The 27,483-nt window shown below is 50.0% G+C and overlaps 2 protein-coding genes across 5 annotated transcripts in view; one reads left to right on the top strand and one right to left on the bottom strand.

Moving 5' to 3' along the window:
* Positions 1 to 615, bottom strand: part of NKTR (natural killer cell triggering receptor) — a 35,687-nt gene extending 35,072 nt beyond the window's left edge. The window contains exon 1 of the mRNA XM_044425254.1: positions 469 to 615. The gene's annotated coding sequence lies outside the window, so the exon portion shown is untranslated. The remainder of the gene's footprint in view (positions 1 to 468) is intronic.
* On the top strand, positions 117 to 24,510 carry SEC22C (SEC22 homolog C, vesicle trafficking protein). Of its 4 annotated transcripts, none has more exons than XM_044425262.1 (7): positions 117 to 131; positions 11,411 to 11,620; positions 12,738 to 12,901; positions 14,003 to 14,182; positions 15,342 to 15,460; positions 15,891 to 15,956; positions 17,148 to 22,413. In XM_044425262.1, exons 2-7 carry the CDS (start codon positions 11,439 to 11,441, stop codon positions 17,349 to 17,351), a joined length of 915 nt encoding a protein of 304 aa, XP_044281197.1. In that variant the 5' UTR covers positions 117 to 131; positions 11,411 to 11,438; the 3' UTR covers positions 17,352 to 22,413. The 4 variants fall into 4 exon arrangements, with proteins under 4 accessions (XP_044281197.1, XP_044281196.1, XP_044281199.1 ...); XM_044425261.1 differs by lacking the exon at positions 117 to 131 and adding an exon at positions 8,421 to 8,531; XM_044425264.1 differs by lacking the exons at positions 117 to 131; positions 15,891 to 15,956; positions 17,148 to 22,413 and adding an exon at positions 24,016 to 24,510 and having other exon boundaries at positions 8,769 to 11,620.
* Positions 24,511 to 27,483: the final 2,973 nt, after the last annotated feature.

A 27,483-nucleotide genomic window follows, 5' to 3' on the forward strand; every position in this document is an offset into this window, starting at 1 on the left:
GGAAATCGCCAGAAGGAAGCCGGCGGAGGCCGGGGCGCGCTTCCGACTTGCGCACACAAAGCCCCTCAGGCGGGCTGGCGCGGCTCCTCCGCGGGGGTCCGTCTCCCCCGCCCCGCTTCCAGTCGGAAATAGTAAGTTAATGAATGAATGAATAAATCGGGAGGCGGCATCGCAACCATGCCTGCGCCCCTCGCCCCGGAAAACACCCCGCCAGCCGCTGCTCCGCGTAGCGAGGGGGGTCCCCCGGCCCTGAAAGACGCCGGACAGCCGGGGAAGGGGCCCCGCACAACCGCGGGCGCCTCGGGGACGGCCGCATCTCTCCTCTCGCGGGTCCGCCCCAAGGATGATGCGGCGGCGGCGGCGGCCCGGGAGACCCCTATCCACCCTCGGCCGCACGGGGCGGGGGAGCCCGGGGAGCCCGCCGGGACGTGCCCGCCCCTCACCGCCAACGCGAGGCGGGCGCCTTACCAGGCCGCCGCGGCGGCGACGCCCGCGTGATGCTCCCCGCTTCCCCAGGCCCTACCGCCGGCCCCTCATCGCCCCCGCCCCAGCCCGCGAGCGAAGCGAACGGCCGCCCGAGGGGAGAGAGCCGCCGCCGGACCGGCCGCCATTAACGGACTCGCCCGAGCGAGAACGCCCCAGGAGGCTCGGCGGCGCGCCCCGCCGCGGCCACGCCCCCCGGCCGCGCCCCCGCGCGCGCGGCCCCGCTCCCCCGCCCTCACTCCGCCCGTCCCATTGGCCCGCCAGCCGCCCGCGCGCCCCCCCGGGAACGCACGCGCCGGAGCAGCCGCTTTCTCCTAGTTCCCCCTCCCTTCGGCAGCGCCTTGCCCAGGGAGCGATGGCGTCAGCGAGCCACGCCCCTTTCCTTCCTCCCGACGGTTCACGCTTTCTTGCGAGCGGAGGGGAGGGGAAAAGCACAGCAACTCGTTTCCCCGCCCTCGGCGAGGCCACACCCAGGAGTCGCAGGGGGCGGGCCGGCCGTGCGCGCACGCGCGCGCGCACGGATCCCTCCGCGCGTGAGGAGGCGGGCCAGGACGGCCTGCACGTTGCACTCTCGCGAGACGAAGCGCTCCCGCCCCCTCCGCCGCGCGGCTCGCGTTCTCCTGCCCAGACTTTCTGCGGATGTGGCACTTGGCGCCGAGCCGCCGTGCGTGCCGGACTGGTCGCGCACGCGCTCTCTCACTCGCGCGTTGCCCCCCCCCCCCGTACATCTTGCCTGGCTTCCCCTTGTGTGGAACCCGGGGTGGCCTACCCACCTCTATTTTACCCTCACAACAACCCTGCAGGGTAGGCCAGGCTGAGAGAGAGAGAGAGGCTCAAAGTCCCCCGGTGGGCTCCATGTGGCCACCTGGAAACCTGGATGTCCCGAGTTGCAGCCCAGCATGCGTGTGCGTTGGCCTCACAGCAGCAGCCCTGTGGGATAGGTGGGGCTGAAAGTCAGAAAGGCCGAAGTCGGGGCTGAGTGGGGACAGGATCCCAGATCTCGCCAGTCTCAGGCTCGCAAAGGCCTTATGGGTGGCCTATAAATATATGTATAAATGTAGGAATAGATGAAATTTGCACTGCTTGGCCATACACAAACACCTCTGCATGCACATTATTATTATTACATTTTTATACTGCCCATAGCCAAAGCTCTCTAGGCAGCTGACAGCAATAATCATAGAATCATACACTCAAGTCGCCCATCCCACTTCTGCCCGGGCCTGACCCTGCTTAGCTTCGAAGATGAGGCAGGATCAGGCACTTCAGGCTCCATGGAAGCCGTACGCATGGTGCATTACATGGAACAGTGAACGGAGGCGTGTGTGAGCACCTTCTGCACCGGGAGCCAGCGAGGTGTGCTGGACGTGTTGGGGTCAAGGACCCGGGTTGTGGTCTCAGCAGTGAAGCCGTTTGGGTGGGCCTGGGCCAGTCCTAGGCTCGCAGTCTGTAAATGGGATGAATCGAATCCTGCGTGCTTCTTCTCCGAAGCTGGCCCCATTGAATTCAGTGGGGCTGGCTGAGCATCGCATGGAGTGCGATGCTGGTGACCTCAACAAAATAAGGAAAACGTTAGTCCTTCAGATGCTGTTCAGTCTTCCAGTTGTCTTTGCTGCGGGGGAGGAACAGAACCCCCTGCAAAGTATAAAAGTCCCCAATCCCCATGATTTTATCAACCTCCGTCGTGCTTCTTTCCACCTCCTTAAATGATCCAAATGCTCCTCGTCAAGCAGTTGCTCCAACACTGTTGTTGTAAGCCGCCCCGAGGCTTCGGCAAAAGGGGCGGCATAAAAATGTTTTAATTAATTAATTAATGTTGGCCTTCCTTTGCTGTACCTTTTCCAGATCTGTGCCTCCCTTTTTGCATTGCGTTAGTCAGATCTGTGCACAGAGTATTGCAAGCATGATCAATTTGTCTGAAGGCATTGTGATGTACCGAGTTCCCTAAAGACTGGCATTTGCCTTTTCCACATCAGCTGCACAAGGGACTGATAGTTGTCTCAGTTTGTCTACCACAACCTCGCCATCTCTTCCTTGGTCAGCCCCTGTCAGCTTATATGTGAGCTTTTCAGATTTTTGCTTCTTGGTGTGTCACCGAATTCTTTACATTCAACCATATTTGCTGTGTCTGGAGAAATCCTTTAGAAGCTTTTCACTATCCCTTTACAGTTTCATGTTTATTCTACAATACATAGCTTCCAGCACCCACTGCAAAGCAATAAAAAGGTCATGTACCTTTAACATTTATCCAGAAGAGAGAATGTTTCCATTTCCCGCACTATACAAATATTAAAGGTAGAACAGAGCACCTGTTTTTCTGAGTTGTTTGTTCTGTATGAATTGTTCTTTGTATTTGTCTTGTTCTGTTTTCATGCATCATGCAAACTGTGTAGGAGGCTTCTTGAAAAATATCCAAATTAATACCTTCTGTACGTCTTGGGTTTTCCAGCCCCTAAAAATGGAAAAAGAGAACATTAGTACTGTGAGTACCTCCCTTGATGTTGTCACAGCCCTACCTGATTGTTACAGTACATGTTTATTTTGAAGTACAGCTGAAAATCAGTGGGGTATAAATATGCATAGGACTGCAGCTATAAATGGGGGTAGGGGAGAGGGTACCTTTTCTGGAGGGAGTCCTGGTATATTTATTCCTAACATATACACAGAGCTTCCTTCAAAACTTGCCAGCTAGTAGATAATGCAGCTATTAAGTTACTAATTTGGAACCAGTTTGATACAAGCCCTCATTGCAGCATAATTCCCAGTACTGACCATTATCTTAAAAGTCCTAAACAGTTTGAGGCCTGACAAAGCATCTTTTGCCACACAACCTATCCAAATCTTTCCCATCAACTTTGGGGGCCCTCTGTCATCTCACCAATGGTCTAAAGTCAGATCTGGCAGGGCCTTTTTTAGCTTCATGGGGTGACTCCGGGTTCTAGTATTGTGGGATTCGGGGGGAAAAGAGGGTTCCCAATGGAACACCAGGTTGGCCACTGTGTGACTGAATGCTGAATCCAGCACAACTTCTTACATCCTTAAAGTGGGTACCGATAAGGCCATTTTGGTCTTACAATTAGGATACTTCAAAGCAAACTCCTTTCCAACAGCTGTGAAGAAATGCATTTTGAAGCGGTTCCTTCCAGCAAGAATGCTGATGTTTTAGAGAAGATTAATTTGGGAAGCCTTTGGTTGCGAAGGGGTGTGCAGCTTTTGATTTTGATTTAATGGTAATTTATTATGTACTATTGTATTTCAATGTATTTTATCATGTTGTAAGCTGCCCCGAGGTTTCGGCAAGGGGTGGCATAGAAATGTAATATAATAATAATATAGACCTGTGGCCAACATCCTGTTTCTGGGCAAGGTGCTGGAGCGAGTGGTGGCGGGACAACTCCAAGCACTCTTGGAGGAAACTGATTATCTGGATCCTTTTCAGTCCGGCTTCAGACCCGGGTACAGTACTGAATCTGCCTTGGTTGCCCTGTACGACGACCTGTGCAGGGAGAAGGACAGGGGGAGTACATCCCTGTTGGTTCTTCTGGACCTCTCGGCGGCTTTCGATACCATCGACCATGGTATCCTTCTGGATAGACTTGCGGGATTGGGGGTTGGAGGCACTGCTTTGCAGTGGTTCCGCTCCTATCTCGACGGTCGATTCCAGAAGGTAGTGCTGGGGGACCATGTCTCTACGTCATGGCAGCTATGCCATGGGGTACCACAGGGATCCATTCTATCCCCTCTGCTATTTAACATCTATATGAAACCGCTGGGAGAGGTCATCAGGAGGTGTGGGCTGCGGAATCATCAATACGCTGATGATACCCAGCTTTACCTCTCATTCTCCACTAACCCAGATGAGGCAGTGGCTGTGCTGAACCGGTGCTTGGCCGAGGTAAGGGAATGGATGAGGGCCAATAAACTGAAACTCAACCCAGACAAGACGGAGGTCCTGTTGGTTGGCGGATCGGGTTTCGGAGAGGGTGGATTTGACCTGGTCCTGAATGGTGCAACACTCCCTCTTAGGGATAAGGTCCGCAGCTTAGGAGTACTCCTCGACCCGGAGCTTTCTTTGGAAGCTCAGGTGACAGCGGTAGCGAGGAACGCCTTCCTTCAGCTTCGGCTGATTAATCAGCTGCGCCCCTACCTGGAATACGACTGCCTGGCGACGGTGACACACGCGCTGGTGACTTCCCGCCTAGACTTCTGTAACGCGCTTTACGTGGGGCTTCCCCTGAAGACAGTCCGAACACTTCAATTGGTGCAAAATAGAGCTGCCAGGTTGCTGACGGGGACGGGGCGTTATGCTCACATGACTCCAGTCCTCCATCAGCTTCACTGGCTTCCCATTGAAGCCCGGGCCCAATTCAAGGTGTTGATTATGACCTACAAAGCCCTAAACGGCTTGGGTCCTGGCTACCTGAACGAGCGCTTACGTCCGTATATGCCCGACCGCCCTTTGAGATCTGCGGGAGAGTCCCTTCTCCGGGAACCCTCCATGAAAGAAATTAGGAGAGTAAATACCCGGAGGAGGGCTTTCTCTGCGGTGGCGCCCAACCTATGGAATTCACTCCCCAAAGAGGTCCGCCTGGCACCGTCGTTACTGGTTTTTCGGCGCCAGGTAAAGACCTTTTTATTTAAACATCATTTCAATTGTTAAAACATATGATCTGGCCTGGGCAACTTCTTCTTCCTTCTCTTTCTCCTCCTATATTTTTATTTTATACTGATAATTTTAATTTTGTATTTGTAAATCAATGTATTTTTTGTATTGTTATATTTAATGGTAATTTATTATGTACTATTGTATTTCAATGTATTTTATCATGTTGTAAGCCGCCCCGAGGTTTCGGCAAGGGGCGGCATAGAAATGCTATAATAATAATAATAATAATAATAATAATAATAATAATAATAATAATAATAATTGCAACAAAGCTCCAGACTGTAAAACAAGCAGGCAGGTAAGAGAGAGCGAAAAGCCTTCAGCGAGCTCTTCACTGAATCTCTTGGAAAGGTGAAGAAGAGTTAACCAAACATTTCCCTGCCAGCTCTTGAATACTGGAAGCTCAAAGGAACCTCAAGTGCCTGGGGAAATGCTAATGAAAGCAAAAGCTGTTTTTCTCATACCTTGGCATTAGGTCAAATCCAGATATCAAATGGCTGTTGTGTGTTGCCCGTGTATACAGGGCCAAAGTTATGTAGCCTGATTTTCCACGAAATGATTTAGGGCTTCTTCCTGCCCCCCTCCCCACCAAAATTGAGGCAGGTGTTAATTGCTTCTTAGGGTCCATATATGGGGGGGGCATTTCTAGGGGGGTTGTCCCATGGACCCTGCTTGGGTGTGGGGCCTTGGCAGTTGCCCATGTGCGCCTAGTTTTGATACCAGTGTGTGCATTTTATTTATTTATTTTATTTAAAACATGTCTATGCCATCCTTCACTATCGCGTCTCAGGAAGGCTTACAAGATTAAAACCAATGAGCATTAAAACAATCAACAATACAATAAAATTGGCATAAACCAATTGTTTATCAGCTGCACGTTCAAAAGCAGTAAAGGCATTCCTTATGGAAAAGAATCTCTGGATAGACCCACTCTGAGGAGCGGCTGCATTGCAAGGCACGCTTTGGTGCTTTGCTGCATGCGGCCCCCCAGTGGTTTTATGCAGCCTTCAATGCCTCCCACCCAGTGCCTCAGCCCCTGAATATATTCCCAGTTTGCTGCCAGGATTGCCGCTCACCCCAGCTGCAGGAATCACGGCTGTCAGCGGCCAAAGTTGCTTGGGCAGGGAGGTGGTTCAACCTACCCCAGTGACCCCAAAGTTTTTGTGCAGCTACCTGGGCCACAGCCAGCAGCTGATGTGGCTAAGGCTGTACGCACTTTTGCATATGAAAGAATGGATGTGAAGTTCTTTGAACATTTCAAATAAGCCACGTAATTGCTTTGTGCTTATTATTGCTACTCTGAAAGCAGATGAAGGATGAATGTCATCCAAAGTGACATTTGGCTTGAGCCAAGAGAAACAACACTTGAATCCAGAAACAGAGATAAACCAGGTCTGTTCCCAGTGTAGGCTTTCATGGAAGTTATCTAACAGGAGACTTGCAGAACCAGGGTCATGGCCTTCCCCTTTTAATGACTGCATTGTCTTCTAAGATAGGAAAGTTTGCAGTCGTGGCTTTCACACATCTCTTTTACCACTTCACAGCTACTCAGTGTGTGGCTTGGATGGGCTGTGCTGGGGAGAGATGATGGATTTCTTTAGGGAACGACTTTATTCCAGGAACACCCAGTCCCCCAGTTACAAACGTCTGAGTTAAGAACAACCCCTACTTAAGAACGAGCAAATCCTGCCTCGGAAGGGAAGGATAGGAAGGAGGGAAATGGAAGGAGGAGGCTGAAAGTGGTGCCGCTGAGCAGTGAAGTTGGAACCAGAAAGCAACTCCTGTGGCAACAGCACCCCCAGCCTCCAGCAGCACAATCAAACTTTGACCTTCCAGCACCAGGTCCATCCTCTCCAACACCAGTCCCACCTCCAGCATCATCCAGTTAACACTAGTCTTAAAGGGTAACACTTCTTGAGCTAACATTAATAATCTTTTTACCACTTCTATCCTTCTTTCAAAACTTTTAAGAACTATATGGTACACCTATAGAATCATAGAATCATAGAGTCGGAAGGAGCCATGAAGGCCATCGAGTCCAACCCCCTGCTGTTACAGTGGACACCACGTCACACCAGCACACTCAGGGGGCTGTTCAGTTGCTGTTCAGTAGTTACTTTATCATTACTGTATTGTTATCATTATTAAAATGCTGTATTGTGTTCAAGATGCTTTAGTGTATATGGAAGTGTTTCTTCAGTGCTTTATATGCTTTTTATGTATGTGATTTGATTTACATACAAATGGGACTTAAAGACAATCTCAGGAACGGAACTCCTTAACCTGAGGACCAGGTGTACCTCTGAAGGTGCGCATATTTGGATATAGGCGTATTGTCCAGGAATCTATGATTAATGACCTCCATGAGGGCACTTTGGAACCATGGGACTGACAGAGGATAACTCTAATTCCCAGTTCTTCTCTGCCACAAAGTTTCAAAATCTACCCCATCTTTAACCTGAACAAAGCAGCTTTGTACCATGGTTTTAGTTAATTAGTCGATCTGATAGAAAACATATGCCTCATCATTCAAGCAGATGAAGATGGGAGTTGGATTCTTCTTTTTTATTTTATTTTTTGAAAATCTTAGCAAGAATGTAGCTTCCTTTGAAGGAGCTTGGACAAAGTCTCACAAACAATGAGGTCAAACTTTCCTAACTTGATGCACTGGATTATAGCTCCCACAATTCCCAAGTGGTATGCCCAATTGGCTTGGGGTGACTGAAGCTGCCGTCCAATGTTGTTGAAACATGGCTTATCGTGGTCTGAACCCATCTGCACTAACAAGCCGTGGTTACTTAACCATGATCAGGCCATGACTGGTTAACCATGATCAAAGCATGAAGAGAGACAGTGTGAAGTGGTTGCTAGAGTGCTGGACTAGGGACGTGGGTGATCCATGATTATCAATAACAATCCCATGATTTGCAGTTGAGTTACCACGGCTTGCTCTCTCCGCTGTGTTCAGACAACATGATAACCTGCAGGTCATCCCCGACCTGAGTGCGGCCTGTCGGGTTACCTGAGCCCAGTCGGACTCTCGCCTCCATTTCCAGCATCCAGTGGGCGCTTGCGGCTTTTCTGCGGAGAGGCTTGCGCTGCCAACGGTGAGGAAGGCCGCACTCCCTGCAGCCACCCTATGCTGGGACCGCGTCGCGGCTTTCCGTTCAGGACCCGAAGTTCAGGGTGCGCTTGCGGCTTCTACCTCTAGGGGGAGCGAGCCAAGGGAGGGCGCTCCGGCGCGGCGCTCTTCCGGCGCTCTGGCCGCGTCGTCTCGATGGCCGGAAGCGGGCGGGTCGGGCGCGTTTGTCGCGGTGGAGGCCGCTTTCTCCGCTGCCGGCGCGGCCGCTGTGACGGCGAGGCCCGGAGGCGCGCGGGCCCGGTGAGGCGCGGCCAGCCGGCCGGGGGGAGGGCGGGGGGCTCGCGGGGGCGGGGGGGGTCCGTGGGCCTCGCGTGGGGGGGCGGGCGCCGCGACAGACAGCCGTCCGGCGGGCACCTGGGCTCGGGTCCTCGGCCGGGGCGCTCGCCGGCTTGCCCTCCCCGCCTGGGTCCTGCCCCTGCGGTCTTGGCCCACGCCTTCCATTATCCCCCCCCCCCCGGCGACGGGAGTGTTACAGCTCAGCGCGGAGCGGCCGAGACTACCTTGCAGGGCTGTTGTGAGGGAAAGCATGGACGGCGCCGCGAGGGGTTGTGTGTGTCGTGGGGGGCGGAAGGACAAGTGCCATGATGATTTCTCCCTCCGTGTTGTACAGTGCCGGGCACTTTGGAAAGTCGTGGTGGGATGGAGGGTCAGAAGGGTGCTGCCTGGAAGGGGTCCTTAGCAGAGACCGGTACCTTTTTCATAAGTCAGAAAAATGGATTATGATGCTTCTGGCTGAAGCCTTTTTGGGGATTTAGTGGGCCACTGTCAAGCCTAAACAAGCTTTAATTATTTATGCATTTAAGTTCTCTACCGCCCATTAGCCAGAGCAGGTTTATGTAGCCAAGGTCAGGAAAGAATACTTGGGGGGGTGGATAGCGTCAAGAGAGATTGTCAGGCTATAACCTGTCAAGCTAAATCATTTTTAAAAGCGGGTGGAGGAGAAATTGTGCATTAATTAGGTAGTGCAGGAGGCTGCCGAAAGCAAGACTTGGGGCACAATTTTCTGCATGTTTAGACAGAAAATAGCTCTGGCTGGCTGAGGAATGCCATAAGTTGTTTGACTTCTTCTCAGTCTAAATATGCAAAGGATTTCCTCCCTTCAGAAGTGTGAAACTAGCAGTAATTGAGCAGCAGGGATTCTTTGAAGCATAATCTTCTTATTTCTCATCACATGTTTTAGTTCATTTGTATATTTTAGAATTATTGAGCTCGAAGGAGCCTCAAAACTCACTTAATCCAACCCCTTGCTAAAGCAGGAAATATTGTTCTGCTGAACTCTTCTGGATGCTTTTCTGAAAGATGACACACTTTTTTTAAAAGATTTTTTTGTGGATGAGGGGGTATGAAAACCAAGCAGTTGATGGGAAATTTAGCGAGCTCAGGATGGAACAAGCTTGCTTAAAATGAAACAACAGGCCTTGCTTTGGGGTAGAGATTAGGTTTGTTCTAGCTGAGGTATGTACAGAAAGCCAGTTTGATTAAAGAGGCATTCCTCGAGCATACCTGAACTGGTGCTCAATGACTGATGCTTTGGGAGAAGGGCAGGAACTGGTCTGGTGCCTGTAATGAGCCAGTGATTCTGGGCAGAATTTAACAGAGCACTTATGATTCTCCCTATTCTCTTACCATCTACCATTCCTTTCTACAAGTGATAATGTCCTGCTGGTTCTGCTATGCAAGTGGAGATTCAGTGATTTCTAGAGGGAGCGCCTAAATGAGCCGAAACACACATTCCTCAAAGGAGACAGCTCAGTGGAGCATTGCTGTGTGAGCTTGACTCACCTGCCCAAGTCTAGAAATGAGTGTTTCTGCTCATGTTGGTCCCAGAGCCTCTAAATCTACTCTGTGCGAGTGGCAGAGGGGGCCTTGCCCACTGATATAGGCAGTCAGCTGGGCTGTGGACTCCTTGCTGGATTCTGCCAAACTGGTTTGTCACATTTTTCATTGAACTCAGTTATTCCCTGCCTTTTTCCCCTCTTGCAAGGAGCCTGAGGCAACTTACTTAGTTCTCCTCCACTCCATTGTTATCCTCAGGTAGGTTGAGCTGAGAAGGGGTGACGGCCCAGTGTCACCCAGTGAATTTCATGGCCAAGTGGAGACTAGGGCCCAGGTCCCCAGTCCAGCACTTCGACCGCCCTGCTTCACTGGCTCTCATACAGACCTGAACTTGTAGGACTTGGGGATGTTTCAAGGTCTAAAAGGGCTAGATGGTGAAGCTGATGGGAAAGGCATGTTAATATTAAATATGAGGTTGCAAACACCTGAGGTTCATAAGGAAGGTTTGTGGTTGGAAGGGTACTTTGGAACGTGGCTGAAGTCTTATGCAACTTAGTACATTCTTTATCTTATAAGCTTAGATATGGATGCAGCCTTTTGCCTGCTTCATAGACATTACAATGTGGACATTGTAAGGGTCAAAGAGAGGGTTATGTGTCCTGTTTGGAGAACATGTCCGTAAAGGTAGCGGTTTCCTTTTCCCAAGAGATAAAAAAGTCCACCCTTCACAGACCCCTATGGTTTATGTCCTTGAACTCTAAAGCAATGAGTCAGTGGAGCCAGTAGCTATCAGTCAGAAAACCTGGAACACTCAACACGTGCCTGCTATTATATTTAAGAGAAGACAGTCCCTTGCAAACTGGGCAGGTTATTGAGGTCTTTCTCAGCGAACCGTCTCTTGGTCCTGCCTGCTCAAATAAGGATGCTGGTGGTCCATGACAGGGCCTTCTCAGGAGTGGCGCCTCGGCTCTGGAGAGCTCTTTCTGGAACGGCTTGCTGGGGCTGACATCTTTGCAGGACTCGATGAAGACCTTCACACTGGCTTTGACTCTTTTACTCATAGAACCCTGTTTTAAGCTGCCTCTGTGTGTCTCTCCACTGTTTATGCTATTTTATATTGTGTTCGTATATATTGTATTTTAATTTAGCCACATTTAGGATTCAAACATTTAGGATATGGGTGTTGAGACAGGAGAAGGTTTTGCAAACGCCCAGCATTCTTCAGCTGGCATGGAAGCCATAGGATGATTTCCCTGTTAAAGATCCCTAGGGTTCCACTGTCCAAGGTTTTGTCTGAAGAATGGCATTATGAAATAGGTTGAATAAATAACGTTTATTTCCAGGCTGCCCCCATGAATTCTCCTGTGGAGGATGTCCATGATCCTCTTTGCCTGCGTGGTGCGGGTGAGGGATGGACTTCCGCTCTCGGCCTCCACAGACTTCCACCTAGACCAGGACTTCTTGGAATGCAGGAAGAAACTCAAGGCCTTGTCATCCATTCTCACGTGTTACCCAGATCGCGGGACAGCGAACGAACGTGACCTCCGGATACAGTAAGCAACACCTGGGCGGGAGGCGAATGTGGGCGCTATCTGATACTGTCCTGAGGGGTAGTTTCGTGCTCATGTTCTTGCCCCAATTTTGACGAGCGACCCAAGAAAAGCTTGTGATAAGTCAGGGCAGGAAGTGATTGGACCCTGAGCACCTTGGAAGTATGGCCCACAGTGGCACGCAGACCTTTTCTGCCCCATAGTTCAAGCTAGGGTTGCCCACTGGGCCAGTTCCTGACTCCTAAGCCCTCCTCGGAGGGCTGCTGCGAGCTTTTTGCTTATCTACTATGTCTGTAGCCCTTCTTGAACAAGACAGGATAGAAATGTAGTAAATAAATTAAAAACACACTGTTTAAGAAGTGTTTTTCAAACCCAGCTCTTTGCTAGAGTAATTAAGCCCCATTAAGGAAACCTGAACGCTGAGCTGAGCAAACCAGGAATGGCCGTGACTCACATTTTGGTTTATTCAGCTGCTGCTTGTCTTTGAGGGAAGCAAGGAATGGATAGATTTGGTCAGGCCCTTTCGCTTTACAAGGCCCAGCGGGTTATCTCAAAACTGAGCTGACGTGTATTTACAGACTATGACATTCTTGTGCAATCTAGACTATAGAGAGAAGGTAGGGGAACCATGTGGGATGTAAAGGTGTGGTGAGCGTGACTTTGTGTATTGTATCCCTTTAATGTATTCCAACAACCTTGACCAAATGCTGTGAGCCCTGGGTGCTTTCTTTCCGTACTGAAGATTAAATGCACCTTAATGACAAAGTCTCTTGTCAGTCTAAGTCTCTTAGTCTCACCTCTATATTTATAACTCTGGAAAGCAGCTTGCAGCTTGCCCCCTTAAACACGCTTCTCTTAAACAAACAAACAAGCAAACAAAACCAAACCAAAACCCTGAAAGTGAAGATTCACCAATTGGCATGTTTTGCACAAGGTATCCATTTCTGTGCTCTGGTTACAAAGATTCTGGGTTATCTGGAGTCAAATTTTAAGAACAGCTTTGATTGCAGCAGTTGGATTTCTGTCATCAGTGCAGCTTCCTCTGTTCCTTTTTGTTGAGTGCGTTTGTGTCTGTGCATAAGTGTAGCTTTTGACAAATCCTGGCTATTTCTCTTCTCAGCTTCCATTCTTCTGGGGACGTTGCCTGCATGGGCATCTGTAACAGCAGCTACCCAGCCGTCATGGCGTTCTGCTTTCTGGATGAGCTGCAGTGGGAATTTGCCACTTCCTATGATGCCGCAAGCGTGGGCCTGGCTTCCAGACCATATGCTTTTCTTGAATTTGGTGTGTAGCATGCTTGCTTTGTGTGTCTCCTCCTCCTCAGGATTTTTTTTTTTTTTTTTGGGAAGTAGCATGGTTAATATTGCTCCTTTTGCTTTCTTGTGTATTGGATGTGTATTTGAGCTTCATGATGTGACCGGCTAGAGACTATAGCTAGCTCAGAGTAGAGGGTGTGGTTTTCCTGGAAGGTTTCCCATATTCCATCCCTGGCATGTCCAGGTAGGGCTGGGAAAGACCCTGCCTATAACCCTGAGGAGGTAACTTACAGCCTGTGTAACGCTAATGAACTCAGTGGACCAGTGGTCTGACTTGGTATACTTCCTGTGTTTCTAAGTATAGGACTTAGAGTCCTCCTTATGCAGTGCTGGTAAAAATTAATTTGGCTGCTCCCTTAGGCGCAAAAAGGGCCTCAGTGGCTTGGCTGGAAACTGCTGGGAGTTCTGGGACTATTTTTCTCTAAGTATGCACAGGATTGCATCCTAAATGTAACATATAGGAAAGGCTGACATTTTTGCTCTGCTCTCAGGTACTGGAATAGTGAACCTGGTCACATCGAACTTAAGCCAGCAGCTGTCCCAGCCAAATGGGGGTCTTTTAATGCAAGTGCCTGTTTCAGCTTGAGTAACCGACCTGGATGGCAAATCAGCCCCAAGGGACTGGCATATCAGCGACCACCATAGATCGCTTTAATGGACTGGACAGATTGATGACGCATGATGCTAGGAGTCACGGAGGCTGTCTGCTTCCTTCAGCATGCCCTTAAACACCAGTTGCTAGGGAGCAGCATTGTGGGTGGGCAGGGTGGGCACCGTGCACCTCCATATTTTATCTGTGAGCTTTCCATGAGCTTTCCATGGGCCTCTGGCTGCTTACAGTGTGGAGAGAGACTCCCGAACCAGGTGGAACTTTGGCATGACCCATCAGGGTGGTTCTCATGTTCTTAGTTGTCCTGTCCTTCCAGCTGTGTTCTGTGCTAAATAAAAATGTATGCAAATTCTGAACTCAGAAGCTGCACTCCACAGCTTGCAGGTGCTCTGTGGACAAAGCCTAATCGTGCCCGTTTTCTTGTTTTCGGTAACCGCTTGTCTTGTTCCTCTGTTTCAGACAATGTCATCCAGAAAGTGAAAAGCCGTTTCAATTACACTAGTGATGCTCAGACAAAATTCAACTTGGAAAAAATCAGAGAAGAGCTTCGCTTGCATCCTCCTGCCCTTGTGAAATTGGAAGAGCTGGAGATGAGGAACGGGATGGTAAACGGCCACGCAGAGCTCCACGTTGAGCCTGGTAAGTTTGCCGCCCAGAATGGGATTCTGTTTCTTATCCCCGGCCAAGAGATACGGCTGGTGCTGGTTAATTTTAGCACTGTTTGCGGACGCCTCTGGGCTTTGCAAGAGCCCAGTGCGAGCACGAAATGACTCGTTGACATAGATGCAGGAAAATACGCATATCAGCATCCCCTTAGCACAGGGAACCTGCTGAAGGTAAGCGTGCGGACAAGTATCCATAAACTCAGGCAATGTTATTTGAATGCTGTAAAGCCGCGGTCCCCGACCTTTTAGCACCAGGGACCGATTTTGTGGAAGACAATTTCTGCATGGATCGGGATGGGGGATGGCTCTGGGATGATTCAGGCGCATTCCAGTGGCGCCTCATACTTCGAACTTCATTTGTTTCAGGAGGCTGTTTGAACTCTGGATTGTTTGAAGTCCAAAGTAGTGTTCCCATTAGAAATAGTGGGAAGTGAATTAATCTGTTCCCAGACCCCTAACAATACCCATCTCAATAAACTGAAACAGTAAATATGCATAATTTAAGGTACAAGTAACACAATGAAATGCCAAATTTATTAATTAAAACTTTAAAATTAATAAAATGTGTAAATATGTACAGAACTGTATAATAAAATGAAAATTGCAAACTTTTAAGTGAGGAGCGGTGAAGCAGAAAAGGCTCGAGAAGGCAGAACGATTGGGAAGGCAGGCAGGTAAAAGGGACTGAAAAGGGTCGAGGAGGCAGGCAGTTAAAAGGCAGAACCATCAAAAAGTAGTGAAAAGCCCAAGACGCAACAGGAGGCGAGCGCTGACGGCACACGACCGAGGGCGCTTTTCCCACTGTGCCCGCGGTTTGGACTTAGAAACGTAGTTCGAACCTCGAAGAGATTTTTCCTTGCCTCTTAACATTTGAACTCTTGCTCTCGTCCACCGCTCATCACCCGCGGCGTGGCCCGGTTCCTAACAGGCCACGGGCTGCTCCCCTGGCGGTTGTGGACCCCTGCTATGAAGTGCAGCTTTCTGTGTAGCACATAGAAAGCACTGCAAGAGCTTCACTTACTGTTAACCCATACAGCAGTCCTTTATGGTAGATAAATCGCGTTTATGCTGAAGAAGGGCCGTGTTCACCAGTCTCCCCCCCCCCCCCCCCCCCCCCCCCGATTGGCCTGTAGCCCCGGCATACAGAATGCAACCTGTGTCAGCCTTGGGAATCTTATCTCTCGTCCTCAACATCATGTGTGGAGCTTTGAATCTCATCCGAGGCGTCCACCTTGCAGAGTATTCGTTTCAGGTAAGCGGGACGGGAAAAGGCAATCAAGGGAGCTGGGGGCAGGGACTGGCACGCATCGGGAAGGCTCGCTTTCATTGCCGTGTTTGGCCTGATTTTAGCTTGCGTGTTTTCTGCAGATACACTGCGGATAGGAATATACTAGTCGGGTTGTACGTAATTACAACAGTAAGGATGCCCTCCTGTGCATATTCAGACAGAAGAAGTCTCATTACCCTGTGCTGGGGATTGTAGGACTGTTTTTCTGTCTAAGCACAGCTACAATTGTTCCCTACGAGATGAATCACCCCTGAGTAACCAGGCAGGGCAGATCTCCAAATGGGGGTCTTTTGTCATGGCAAGGTAGCACGGCCCCCTTTGCAGTCTGATAATTCTGTAGATTTAACTTGCCCAGGCTGAGTTAACTTGACCTTCAATTATCATCTTCCAACAGGAAGATCACAAAGGAATTGGAAATGTAATAGCATTTCTCCTGCCTTTTGCGGCCTGCTTTTTATCAGTAAGTAACCTGCCTACTTTCTTCTCTGTTTTGGTGGAGCTGATGCTTCCTTTTAAAAAATCACGAGCTTCTTGCCTGCACTTGCATGCTATTTTAAATACAGTCCTCTGTGTAGGCAGTTTTGATGCCCAGAAGCTCAGCACGTGCTTCTGATGTTTGTGTGTTTAGATCGTTAGGAGATCTATTCATAGCACAAGGTTCATGAACCTTCATTCTTGAAACTGGCAGATTCTAGCAACCTTAGGAACACAAAGGTCCTGTTGGATCAGGCCCAGGATCCTCCCATTCGTCATTCTCTGCATCTACCAGAACTCACAAGTTCCTTGACCTCTCAAAGAACATGTACTTTTAAAACTCTGAAAATGAAAGAGAAGGAAATGGCCGAAATTGCACATCTTCAGCTGCCACAAATCCACACGGTCCTTTCCCTAAATGTCCTTAACGCATCCTGCGTCAGTCGCTGTTCCTTCCCTCAGTCTTTTGCAATCCCTGCCCCTTGATCTTTTTGAGCCCCCTCCCCTGGTTAACGCAGAGGGTAGTTGCCTAATGGAGAGTCCGGGAAGACTTGAGCAGTGGCTTTGTGTCCCCCCGCCCCATCGCTCTTGCACGTCCGGCGCTTCTCTTTTGAGACGGCTTCAGCCCTGCAGGCCCCACTGTTCCATATGAGCAGAGAAAACAAAGTGACAGAGAACAGCTGTGCGGCTCCAGATCATGGTCCTTCCAGGCCGGCCTTCGGTTCACGTGGTGGCCGGCCAGCTGCCCGTGCGAGTCCCACGAGCAAGGCACATGCTCAATAGCAGCCTCCTGCCCAAGTTCCGCGGCAGCTGCAGGAATCGGGCAAACTGCCCCTGGTCCTGGAGGCAGCACAGAGTCATCAGGACGAGCAGCTCTCGAAAGCTTTGTCGTCCCGCCCCCGCTGCTTTCCAAAGCTGTTTGCATCCTAACATCATGAAAGAGGGGAGCACCGTCTTCCTATTTTCTCTACACCAGTTGAAGTGTCCCAGGAGTTATAATTTTTCTTTGCTGAGGAGTAGCTCCACTGGGTTGCCCTTTTTCGACTTTTTCCGATTCAACATACCTTTTTGGGGATGGGGGCGGTGCCCAGAGCTGTATGTGGTATTCCAGGCATGGTTGGATTTCTGCCAAGGGAGGTTACCTGCTTGTTAATATGCTCCTTATGTCTTTTTGCAGTGCTACCTTTACCTGTTCTACAGCTCAGCCAGGAAGATAAAGGTCTTTGTCCTTTTTGTCACAGTCTGTCTCTGCAACTTCTACTTGTATGGATTAAGGAACGTCTGGCAGATACTTTTCCACATAGGGGTGGCTTGTCTCTCTTCCCACCAGATACTGTCGCGACAAGTTGTGGAGAAGCATTCAGACTTTGGAGGAGTATGAAAAGAGAACTACCCATGGAATTCCAGATGTGGCATTTCAGAATTCCAGAGGTGCTGTTTCTGGTTTGGCAGGGTGCGTGTGTTGAAAGCTGGTCCGAACCAGGTTGCACAATATAGCGGGTTTTAAGCCGTGGCTGCCCCAGGCGAATGGGTCTTGGCATCGAGCGGTTCTAGATTGCAGGCAGACTCTTCTGCACACCTGTTCTGTACAGGTTAATGTGCATAATCCAGAGGAGAATTTGAGCATCACCTCTGGCGACCTCCTCGTAGGTACCTGCTGTGGGCTGATCTTGCCTTTTAGTAGACGGGTTGGTTGTAGCTGTACTTGACGGGGGACAAACAGTGGACCAGCGATGGAACAGGAGCCTGATCTGGCCCTGATGCTCCGCAAGCACGAACCGGGTTGCAGTCGGCTATGGACTCCATCCTGCCACAGGAGGCGACCAGACAAGGCCCTGCCCAGCGCAATGGGCCTTGCGGTGCGCGCAGGGGGAAGCCTGTGAGGTGAACCCCCTACAGCCGTGTTCTGATTGGTCAGGCATCTGCTCACCCCCCCGCCAGCACACTGCTGTGGGCACCTTTTAGGCTCCTGCAAGTCGAATGCCCAGGTTTTCGTGGCTGAAAAATCCATGTTTTCATGGGAAAGGAGGATTTAAGTGATAGGCAGTGGGCAACTGATGCGTGCACGAGTTCTTGAACGACGGGGCCCACTGCGTGCTTTAAGCGTAATAGTAATGAGGAAGTTGTGGACAAATGGGTAGCAGAAGAGTGGGTGGAAAAGGCGAGGATAATAGCCCTGTGAATGCCGGGTGGGGGCCTATCCTGGAGCATCCTGGTGAACGGTGCTTGTACACAACCGTCCTCAGCCTTCGTCACCGGCCTGTGAGTGCGTGAGAAGGCCTTGGAATTGCACGGAAGGGTTCCAGGTTCGCACACCAAGTGATGCTTCCTGCACTTGGTGTGCGAGGCTTGTGCCTGCTTTCCCCACACGCCGCTGGCGTGTGAGCGGACAGGTGGGGGAGCATGCCGGGCAGAAGGCGGAGTGGTGGTCTTGCAGGTGGACTTCCTTTCTGTAAGATACGTCTTTCAGTTTAACGGGGCAGCTTTAAAGAGGGGCTCAGGTGCGCACTGCCAACAGCCAGACTAGTTTGTGGTGGCGACTGTAACCAGCGCATCCCTCAAGATTAAGCCTTTCTCTTGGCAAACAAGAATTTCGTTCTTCATGGTACTTCTGGCAAGGCTTGGGGAGCTGGGATGGGTTTCATTCCCAGCCGCTACTACTGGCCCATTGCGATTGCTCCCTTATTGTCCACTGTTCCCAGACAAGCGGAATGTTTTTTCTTTTGCTTAAAAAATGGTCAGATTGGGTTCTTAGAGCAGAATATTTCAGAATTAGGCACCTGCTCAGTGGCCTCCTTGAATCCGATTTATTAAGCAGGCTTATGAAAGTTTCGTTCCTTTTCCTCGGATCGTTGCCTTCCATGTTACAGCCTGGCCAAGTAAAAAGATTCCTCCTGCCCTCCTTTGGCCTGGTCTGTCTTTGCCCTGCAGTTGCTGCTTGTTTGCAAACCAGATGCGCTCTCCTTCCTCGGAAGCAGGTGGCTTGCCACAGGGTTTGGCCAACTTCCTGGACCGCATCTTTTTGTATGATGTGGAAATACTGAAATAGGAATGAGTCTTGCACACGGTGCAGCCCCACGAAGGAAAATGCCGAAGCCAGCTTCAGCGTTCGACAACAGCAACTTCAGTGCGTTGTGTAAAGCCGCCGTTACCTTGGCCAGCTTTCCCCAAACATCATAGCTGTGCCTTCTGCCTTCCCATACTCTTGATGGAAAGTGGAAGTACATGCTTCTTCTGTATTCAAGTACTCTGTTTCCTACACCCTTGTAGCATCTTGCAGAACAGCGGTAAGCCCTTCATCCCTGTGGGACCATCCTGCAACTGGTTGCTTTTAGGATCCCCACTCCCAGTCGCTTTGGGTTCACAGATCCTGCCATGGCTGGCGACAGTATCCCAGGCTGCACCTAAGAACTTCCTCACTCCTTTTTCAGCTGCCACATTCAGGCAAGAAGATGGGAGATGGGTGCTTTCCGCTTGGAGAATGGAGCAGCGGCTTTCTTCATCATAGCAGCTCGATTTCTTTCAGGGTGCCTCTCAGCCTTCCTCATGGCACAGGGTTTGGGTATCTCAGAAAGAGCACAATAGCAGCATCTGCCAACGGCTCATAAGCACTGCGCCTCTGCTAATTTAAGACGTTACACCAAAGACGGAGAAGTGCAGGTGACTATATTTGAAAGCGGCTTGCTTCCTCAGCCAGGTAGCTGCACGCGACTTGTGTAAGGCGTGGCTGTTGGCTACTGGAGCCTCCTGCCTCAGTGGAGAGGGTGTGGCACATGGGAACTGTTTTGGAGGTCCTGTGGAATTGGCTGTGTGGCTGGAGGCCGTCTGCAGGCTTCTGAAAAGATTGGCTCCTGACGTGCAGTATCTCTGGACAAAAGCAGACAGACAAACACACGCATAGCCGTGGACGCGGTTGCCCTGTAACTCAGAGCAGAGCTGGCTCTCGCTCCCGGGTCACTTCGCCTGCTTGCGGGGTGTTTAAAGTCTCCCATAGGACGTTAACTTAAGCGCATGCACTTTTGAAAATAGTAACTAGAATTCATGCTTTTCTCAAACTCTGCTGCTTTTAGGTCCTGACGTCTAATATGTGGAAATATATGCCAGCATTTGCCATTTGTAGAACCTTTTTAATAATAACTTTTGGAACAAGTTTGTCGTGTAAAGTTTTGATGTAGTTTTCTCAGAGATCGCGGCAGTGTAAGATTTAACGGGAGATTCATACTTGTGATAGTCTGGTGGTTATGTGCAGCCATAAAACCTGTCAATCACTTGCCCATCCTTGTTTCATATTATGCAGGATTTCTATCCTATACTCAGGATTTCTGTTTTATTTCTTGGTGATGGGAGAGAAATGAGGATGGAGAATTAACTTCCTTAGTCTGCAGGCAGTCTGAACCGAGAACTGAGGAAATGAATAATCTTTTAAAATCTACTGGCAGCTCATACTGAGAGTTCATGGTTTATTATTTGGCATCCTCCTTCACGAAAAAGAGCTCATTCCACCTTCCCACCCTTTTATGCCAAAATACTTCCCTCTGTTTTGCCCACTTCCTAAAGCATACTTGTAGTTTCCGCATCTCTGTGGTATATGGTGCATCTGTGTCTCCAACTTTTAAGACCTAGGCTCTAGTCCTCAGTATGCATCAAGATGATTCAGACATTCAGAAAAAGCACGTGGTACAGTCCTCTTGGAGCTGCATGTCGAAGTGACCCACTTCACAAGCTCCTCGCGCACAGAACACCCGTGCACCACTTTGCCACCGCTGGAGCTGTCAAATGCACCAGGTTTTTCTCAAATTTTGAAAATAGTTCCATCCTGGAAAGTAAACGGTCACGGAGATAAACAGTGAAACTTTCCTGGCAGCGTGTTTTGGTAGCCACTTGGCAACTGCATCAGTCCCCATGTGGAGGAAACCACATGGTCAAGCGTGGAACTGTTTGGATGACTCTCCCAGTCCTCTTGGGTTACTCTTTCCCATTTTACAAACGGGACAGTGAGGCAGAGAGAGTGCCTGGGGTGGAGCACCATTCTCTTTCCCACATCCAAGGCCCAGGGATCCTCCATGGATGCATCGCCTTTTCCTGGCATTACCCCCTCCCTCCAGTCTGGGAGCCTCATCTTTTCCCTGCTTTTGTCCTGTTTCCATGCTTCTAAAAAGTTGGAATGTCTAAAAAGTGGAAATGCTTCAGATGAGTGGTTACAAGTAGTGGGAGCTTTGGGCTAAAACGAGCAGCTCTTTGCCTCTCCAATTAGTTCTGTCCACTGCTGGAATGGAGAGTTTCACTGAAATGCCATTTGGCCCTTGGTCTGAAAATGATTCCCACCCCTTCTGTGCGCCACACAAGCCATTCTTCAGTTCGCTGCTGTTTGTTTTTGCAAAGGAGTGCCATGTTTGAAACGGCTTTTAAGAATTTTTTTTAAGGTTGTGTATTGCGATCCAGCAGGGGCCTGCCGAGACAAACTTTGAACACGGCGAGAATGGGGGTCTAGGTGGTTTGAGTCTGTTCTGTGCCAGTTTGGCTATTAAGTGGGGGATGCTTCTCCAGACAAAAGAATTCTCTGTTTACAGAAAAGCAGCATGTCGGGAGAAGGGTCGCCTGGGCTTGAGCCCGTCTCTGGGAGAGCCTTTGTTTGGTCTGGTGGAAGAACATTCAGTCTGCAAGCTCCCTCTTCATGTGGCCTTTGCCATGTTTTTATACTGCCCCATTGGTCATGTTGGTTAAGCTGATGGGAATTGCAGTCTGAACATCTGGAGGGGCAGGTGTTTGCCTTCCTAGATTCAGTGCTGGTGCGGTCTTAGAGCAGTGGTGGTAATTCTCAACCGGTTCTATGTCAAGCCTCATCTACCTACCCATTTACAATTATTCTGGTGTTAATTAAAAGTGGTGGGAGAGCGCTCTCTCCTTTGGTGAAAATAGGCAGAGATGTGGGTATATTGTGAAGAGAGGAAATTGCAAGATTGGTGTGCTTTAAGTGTCCTTTTAGTTTAAAAGAGGAGCAAATCTTCTTTTCGAAAGACAGCCATCCTGTTGAAGCTAAGCAGGCCTGGGACTGGTCTGAGGTTGGAGGGGAGACCCCCTTGGGACTGCATGAAGCCAGCTTGAGATTTGCAAGGGGAGAAAAATGGGATATAAATATAATAAAGAAACACAAAGTTTTCTGAATAAAAATCAATAAACATCAAATTCCAAATTGTTCACCCTTTAATTACCAGGGAGACTGGGATCTTATATAATCCCCATGTCTTTTTTTATTTTTAAACCAAAGAAGCTTCACTTGTCTTTGCATGGGAGAAGAGGAACTGGGTTTTTCTGAAGACGTTTTTGCACTGTATTAAAATGACTGAACTTGTGTTACGTCTTTTTTGTTTTTGCATGAGTGTATATATGTATATAACTTCTAGACAACCAGAGTAAAAGAATAAATGACATTTTTGTATTTACCTGCTGTCTGTGGTTTGTACAGTGGAGGAGAGGAGTGGCCTGGGCCTCGGAGATTTCCTCTGTAGGCCTTTGCAGCTGCAGCGCTCCAGATTATTAGAAACGGAGAAACAGAGCGAGCCAAAAGGGGCCTCCCGGGCCATCTAGTCTGACCCCCGGCTCCAGCCGGCTCTGCTCACAACATGCCCACCATGTGGACGTCCAGCCTATTCTTGAACACCCGCATCGATGGGGCCTCAACCACCTCCCGTGGAAGCCCATTCCACACCCTCGGGGTCCCAACTGTCAGGAAGTGCTTCCTGGCATCTAAATGGAACCTGGGTTCCCTGAGCTTTGCTCCATTGGAGCACATCCTGCCTTCCTCTGCAGGGGAGAACAGGTCTCTGCCCACCTCCGTGTGACACCCCCTCACATACCTGTGTGTCGCCAACAGATCCCCTCTGAGTCTCCTCTAGGCTGAAGAGACCCAGTTCCCTCAGTCTCGCCTCATACCCCATCATCCCCTGCAAACCGGCCACCAACCTTGTGGCCCTTCGCTGCACTGACTCCAACCTGGCTATATCCTTTCTGTAATGAGGGGCCCAAAACTGAACACAACACTCCAGTTGCAGGCGCACCAGAGTCATACCGAGTGGCAATAACACCTCTCTCGCTCTAGAAGCCACACTTCTGGCTATGCAACCAATTATTACTACTTGGATTATTAATTATATGTTAATTATACCGCCCAGTAGCCTGAAGGCCTGATGGCTTGATGGGTCTAGCCCCATAGCTCATGGGTTTGGCCCACACTTCACACGGAGGCACTGTCTGCGTATGATGAGAAAATAAGACCCCTGCTGGATCGAACCAGTGGCCCCATCCAGTCCCGCACTCTCCACAAGCTGACAAACCGGCTGCCCAAAGATCCCTCCAGCAGGATGGGTGCGAGAGCTGCCCAAGCTTCTCAGCAAAGGAGGAAGCCCGTGGCCAGCAAGGCTAGTGGCCACTGACAGCCGCCTCCCCCAGGGGTCCGCCCAATCCCCTTTTAAAGCCATCCAATTTGGTGTCTGTCACCACTTCCCATGGCAGCAAATTCCATAGTTCAACTGTGTCATGTGAAGGACTCCTTTGCATTTGTCCAGAGATGAAGGGAGTGTCTCTTCCATTACCAAAACTACTTCCAAAGTCAAAGATTGCTAATCAGCAGCAGGGTGGAGGATTGTCCACAGAGCTGCCATTTCTGAGCCGTGTCGGCAGTCGGGGCGCCTTCCTTGCACCTGGTACCTGGTCAGCCCTTCCATCAAACGTGCCAAGGATTGGACACAGGTGCCTTTGGACACAAAGCTTCTGCCCTCTCACCGGGATGCACCAGCATTTAACCATGGTTCTGTTTTAATCAGAATTTTCCAACGTATGCAGGATCACCTGTATTCAAGACAAAAGACTTGACATTAAAGCATGAATATGAGTGAAATGGAAACCGACACATTTGCTCAGGTGTGGGGTTTGGGCATGTTTTAATAAATAAATAAATAAAATGTGGCTCTCCAAAGTCTGGGTCTGGGGTCCTGCATCCTCAGCTATCTTGCACTCGGCCACAGAATGCTCTTTCTCTCTGGCAGGCTCAGCATCTTCAACAGCCCCATGTCTGGGAAGTATGACACGGTGGTCTTCCTCCTGGGAGCGGCACCTCTTGCAGAATTTGCCTGGTGCAGGTAGAAAAGAGATTGCTCCAGATGGTGTTTCCCAGAATTGGCAAAGTCCTTTGAGAGGGAAGGAAGGTGTGATGTTTAAAAATCTGAAAGCGACATGAACAGATTCGTCCGTTTGCAACTCCCACTGAACCACGATGTTCTTTCCCTAAACATGCTTAATACTTTTTGCATAAGTGGCTTTTCCTTTGCTCAGTCTTTTCAATCCTCTGCTCCCTTTTTTCAGCAACCTTCCACCCTCTGGTTCTCCTAAGTAGGAAGACATTGCTCATTGGGGAGCCCTGGAATCCTGCAAGTAATAGCTCTGCTTTCTTTCCCTACATGGCTTGAGAAATTCTGTCGCTTCTCCATTGAGATGGCGGAAATCCTGCAGATGTGGCCAGTGTGGCGTAGTGGTTAAGAGCATGGGACTGGGACTCAGGCGATCTGGGTTCGAGTCCCCGCTCAGCCATGGAGCCCACTGGGTGACTTTGGGCCAGTCACAGCCTCTCAGCCCAACCTACCTCACAGGGTTGTTGTTGTGGGGATAAGATGGCGGAGGAGAATGATGTAAGCTGCCTTGAGCCCTTTGAGGAAAAAGGCAGGATATAAATAAAAAAAAAAAAATGTGCCATTTGATGTGAGCTCAGGATGCAGGTAGGAGCTTTTGAAGCTGGTCACAAAAGCACAGGTGGAGGCCTTCTCCCCCACTCCAACCGTCCAATAAGGTGCACCCGCCCCCCTCAAGGTCAGAAGATGGAAGGATAAAGTGGAACAAGTAGGATCCCTCGTATTTTTGAGGATATCTGACATTTGGACAAACTAGCCAAGCCGTTGACCTGCCTTGGAACAGAGTCATGTGCGGGATGGTCCAACTATGACGAAGAAAGTCTGCAAAGCCACGTGGCGTGCAAGACGAGCCTGGCAGAAAGATGCTGCCAGGGGGATTCCAGAGATCATGTGCACAACCTCACTCGAGGAGAGGCCTATTTCTGTATCGGGCCTGCTAAGGGGAGGAGACCTGTGGGAGTCCAGCCGCCTCCAGTCTGCAGCGTCGGTTGCCGTGCTGGCAGAGGGTGAAGTGTTGGACTACAGAACCCATCACCAACAGGACTCTGCCACGGTGCCTGGGGATGATGGGCGCTGCAGTTACAATGTGTCTGGAGAGCCCCAGGTCCGGGGTAATTGAGGCAGCACTTTCTCCCCTTGTGCTAATGCGGAATAAAATGGGAACGCTCTTTCCTTGCACATTTTGCTCTCAGCCGCCAGAGGGCGCCAAAATACCGACGCTGCTTTCCAGCACTGCGGTCTTGTTTTGCATCTTGTTCGCCTCGATCTGGTCCCGAAACGGGGTGGGAAGGCAGATCGCCAGACCCCGCTGCCTCCTGGCATCAGGGTTCCAGTCCCCGGTCCCCTCAGGGTTCTAGTCCCTATTTAGCAGAGCTCACTGGGTGCCTTGGGGCAGGTCACGGACTCCCAGCCCAACCTACCGCACAGGGGTTGTTAGGCTCGACCCACCTGGCACAAGTTAGCATAATAGGAGGCTTTGTGTATTGAGTTAGCATAATAGAAGGCTTTGTGTATTAAATTAGCCTAATAGGAGGTTTATCAGTTGCCCCAGGCATATACAGAGTGTTACTTCAGAAGATGAGCAAGGTTTATCAAAGGCGTAAAACTTGAAAGGATAGGCCAACTGCAAACCGCTCCGCTTTGCAACTGTCTCGCTTCTGTGTTATGCTAGCTCACTTAGGATGACAATAACAATTTTCCATTTGTTTGTAACAAGGTATAAAACCCCGCTGTCCCTCTACTGGGGGCCGGCACTCATCCCATCTTTGTGTGATAGTGCTGGTCCCTGCGCAGGTAAAATAAAAAAACTCCTTTTAAAAATACCAACTGGTCTCTGGTCTCATCTGTAAAACCGTGGGACACAACAGGGGTGTCGTTGTGAGGATAAAAGGGAGAGGAGGGGAGCCTTGCGAGCCCCCACGGGCTCCTCGCAAGAGGAAGACGTGCAGGCTGGCGGGGGAGCATTGGCCTCCCTCAAGTTCAGCCGCCCCCTAGAAGCGGCAGCTCACATTCCAGCGAAGCACCCACCGAAGCTTCCTCGGAAGTACAAACCGCAGCTTCGGTGGGGAGAGATTTGGCAGAAGCCTGGGAAAAGCGAAAGAGCTGAACTTGCACCCCTTTCTCGCCGCTTCTACCTGCGTAACAGGGAGCTGCACGAATGAATGGGATTCATCAGCACGGAGCGCCACATGGTGCAAGGAAAGGAGCTTCTCCTGAGTCTGGCCAAGAACGGAACGCACCTCCCTTGGTCTTGCTATACTTTGGGGAGAGATTTCGCAAGACCTGGGGCTGCTTCTGCTTTAGTCTTTCCTCTCCCAGACATCTCCCCAGACACGTCTAGAACACGGGGCCCTTGACGTGCGCATCACACGTCACGACGTGCAGAGAGGTGGGGAGCTGGTTGAAGACACGGAGCTCCTGACCTTGATCCACGGATGTGGTCTGAAAGGCAGGGAAGGGGGCTAGCCGTCCCCACCCCCTGCCCTCACCTAGGTGTTTGCAAAGGCGCCAAAGCCAGGCCAGCGACTGCGGGCAACCCAAGCCGGCCTTAACCAGGTCTCCTATAGCCTGATTGATACCGAGAGCTTTAAAGAACTAGAAGGTATCTTCAAGGGGTAAAAAGGTAGAGGAGGGAAGCTGAGATTAAAACAAGCGTGTCTACCCAACAGGCCTCTGAAGCAATATTGCTTTATGCAGGCTCTTGAACATTTCTGCTTTCATTTGCTTAAAAGAGAAGGTGCGTTATTCTCCTGACTCAGGAGAAAATATTAAAAATCTGCACTCCAAAAGCTAATGAAACAGACCACACGCACCCCATTTTATTGCTAGACTCCTCTGCTAAGCTGCAGAACACCCCTCGGTGTGTCTGCCCAGAAGTCAGCCCGGCTTCCTCCCGGGTCTGTCCCTGTACCAGCGGTGGGCGGACTTCAGGCTGGCTGGATCCACTTTGCTTTTTGGTAAAGCCCTGGCACCTTCCAACTCAGCCCTAAGTCAAAAGGCGTGTTGAGCGCAGGAGTTCAGAGTACCAGAACTGAGTAGTTCTCCCAGGCAGGTCTGCAAATCCAGAAATCAACCAGGAAATCCGGATCCACTCCTGGTGTTTGTTTGTTTGTTTATTTATTTATTAAAGAATTTCTATGCCGCCCCATTCGCCGAAGCCTCGGGGCGGCTTACAAAACATCAGTAAAATATAAAACACTAAAAATATAAAACGCATTAACATTATAAAATAAGTCGCCCTGGCCGAAGAATTAAGCAAATAATATTAGCTATTAAAATGACATTTGAATAAAAAGGTCTTCGCCTGGCGCCGAAAAACAAATAACGACG

The sequence above is a fragment of the Varanus komodoensis genome, unplaced genomic scaffold (genome assembly GCF_004798865.1).
Source record: "Varanus komodoensis strain SLA01 unplaced genomic scaffold, ASM479886v1 scaffold15, whole genome shotgun sequence".
Taxonomy (NCBI): Eukaryota; Metazoa; Chordata; class Lepidosauria; order Squamata; family Varanidae; genus Varanus; species Varanus komodoensis.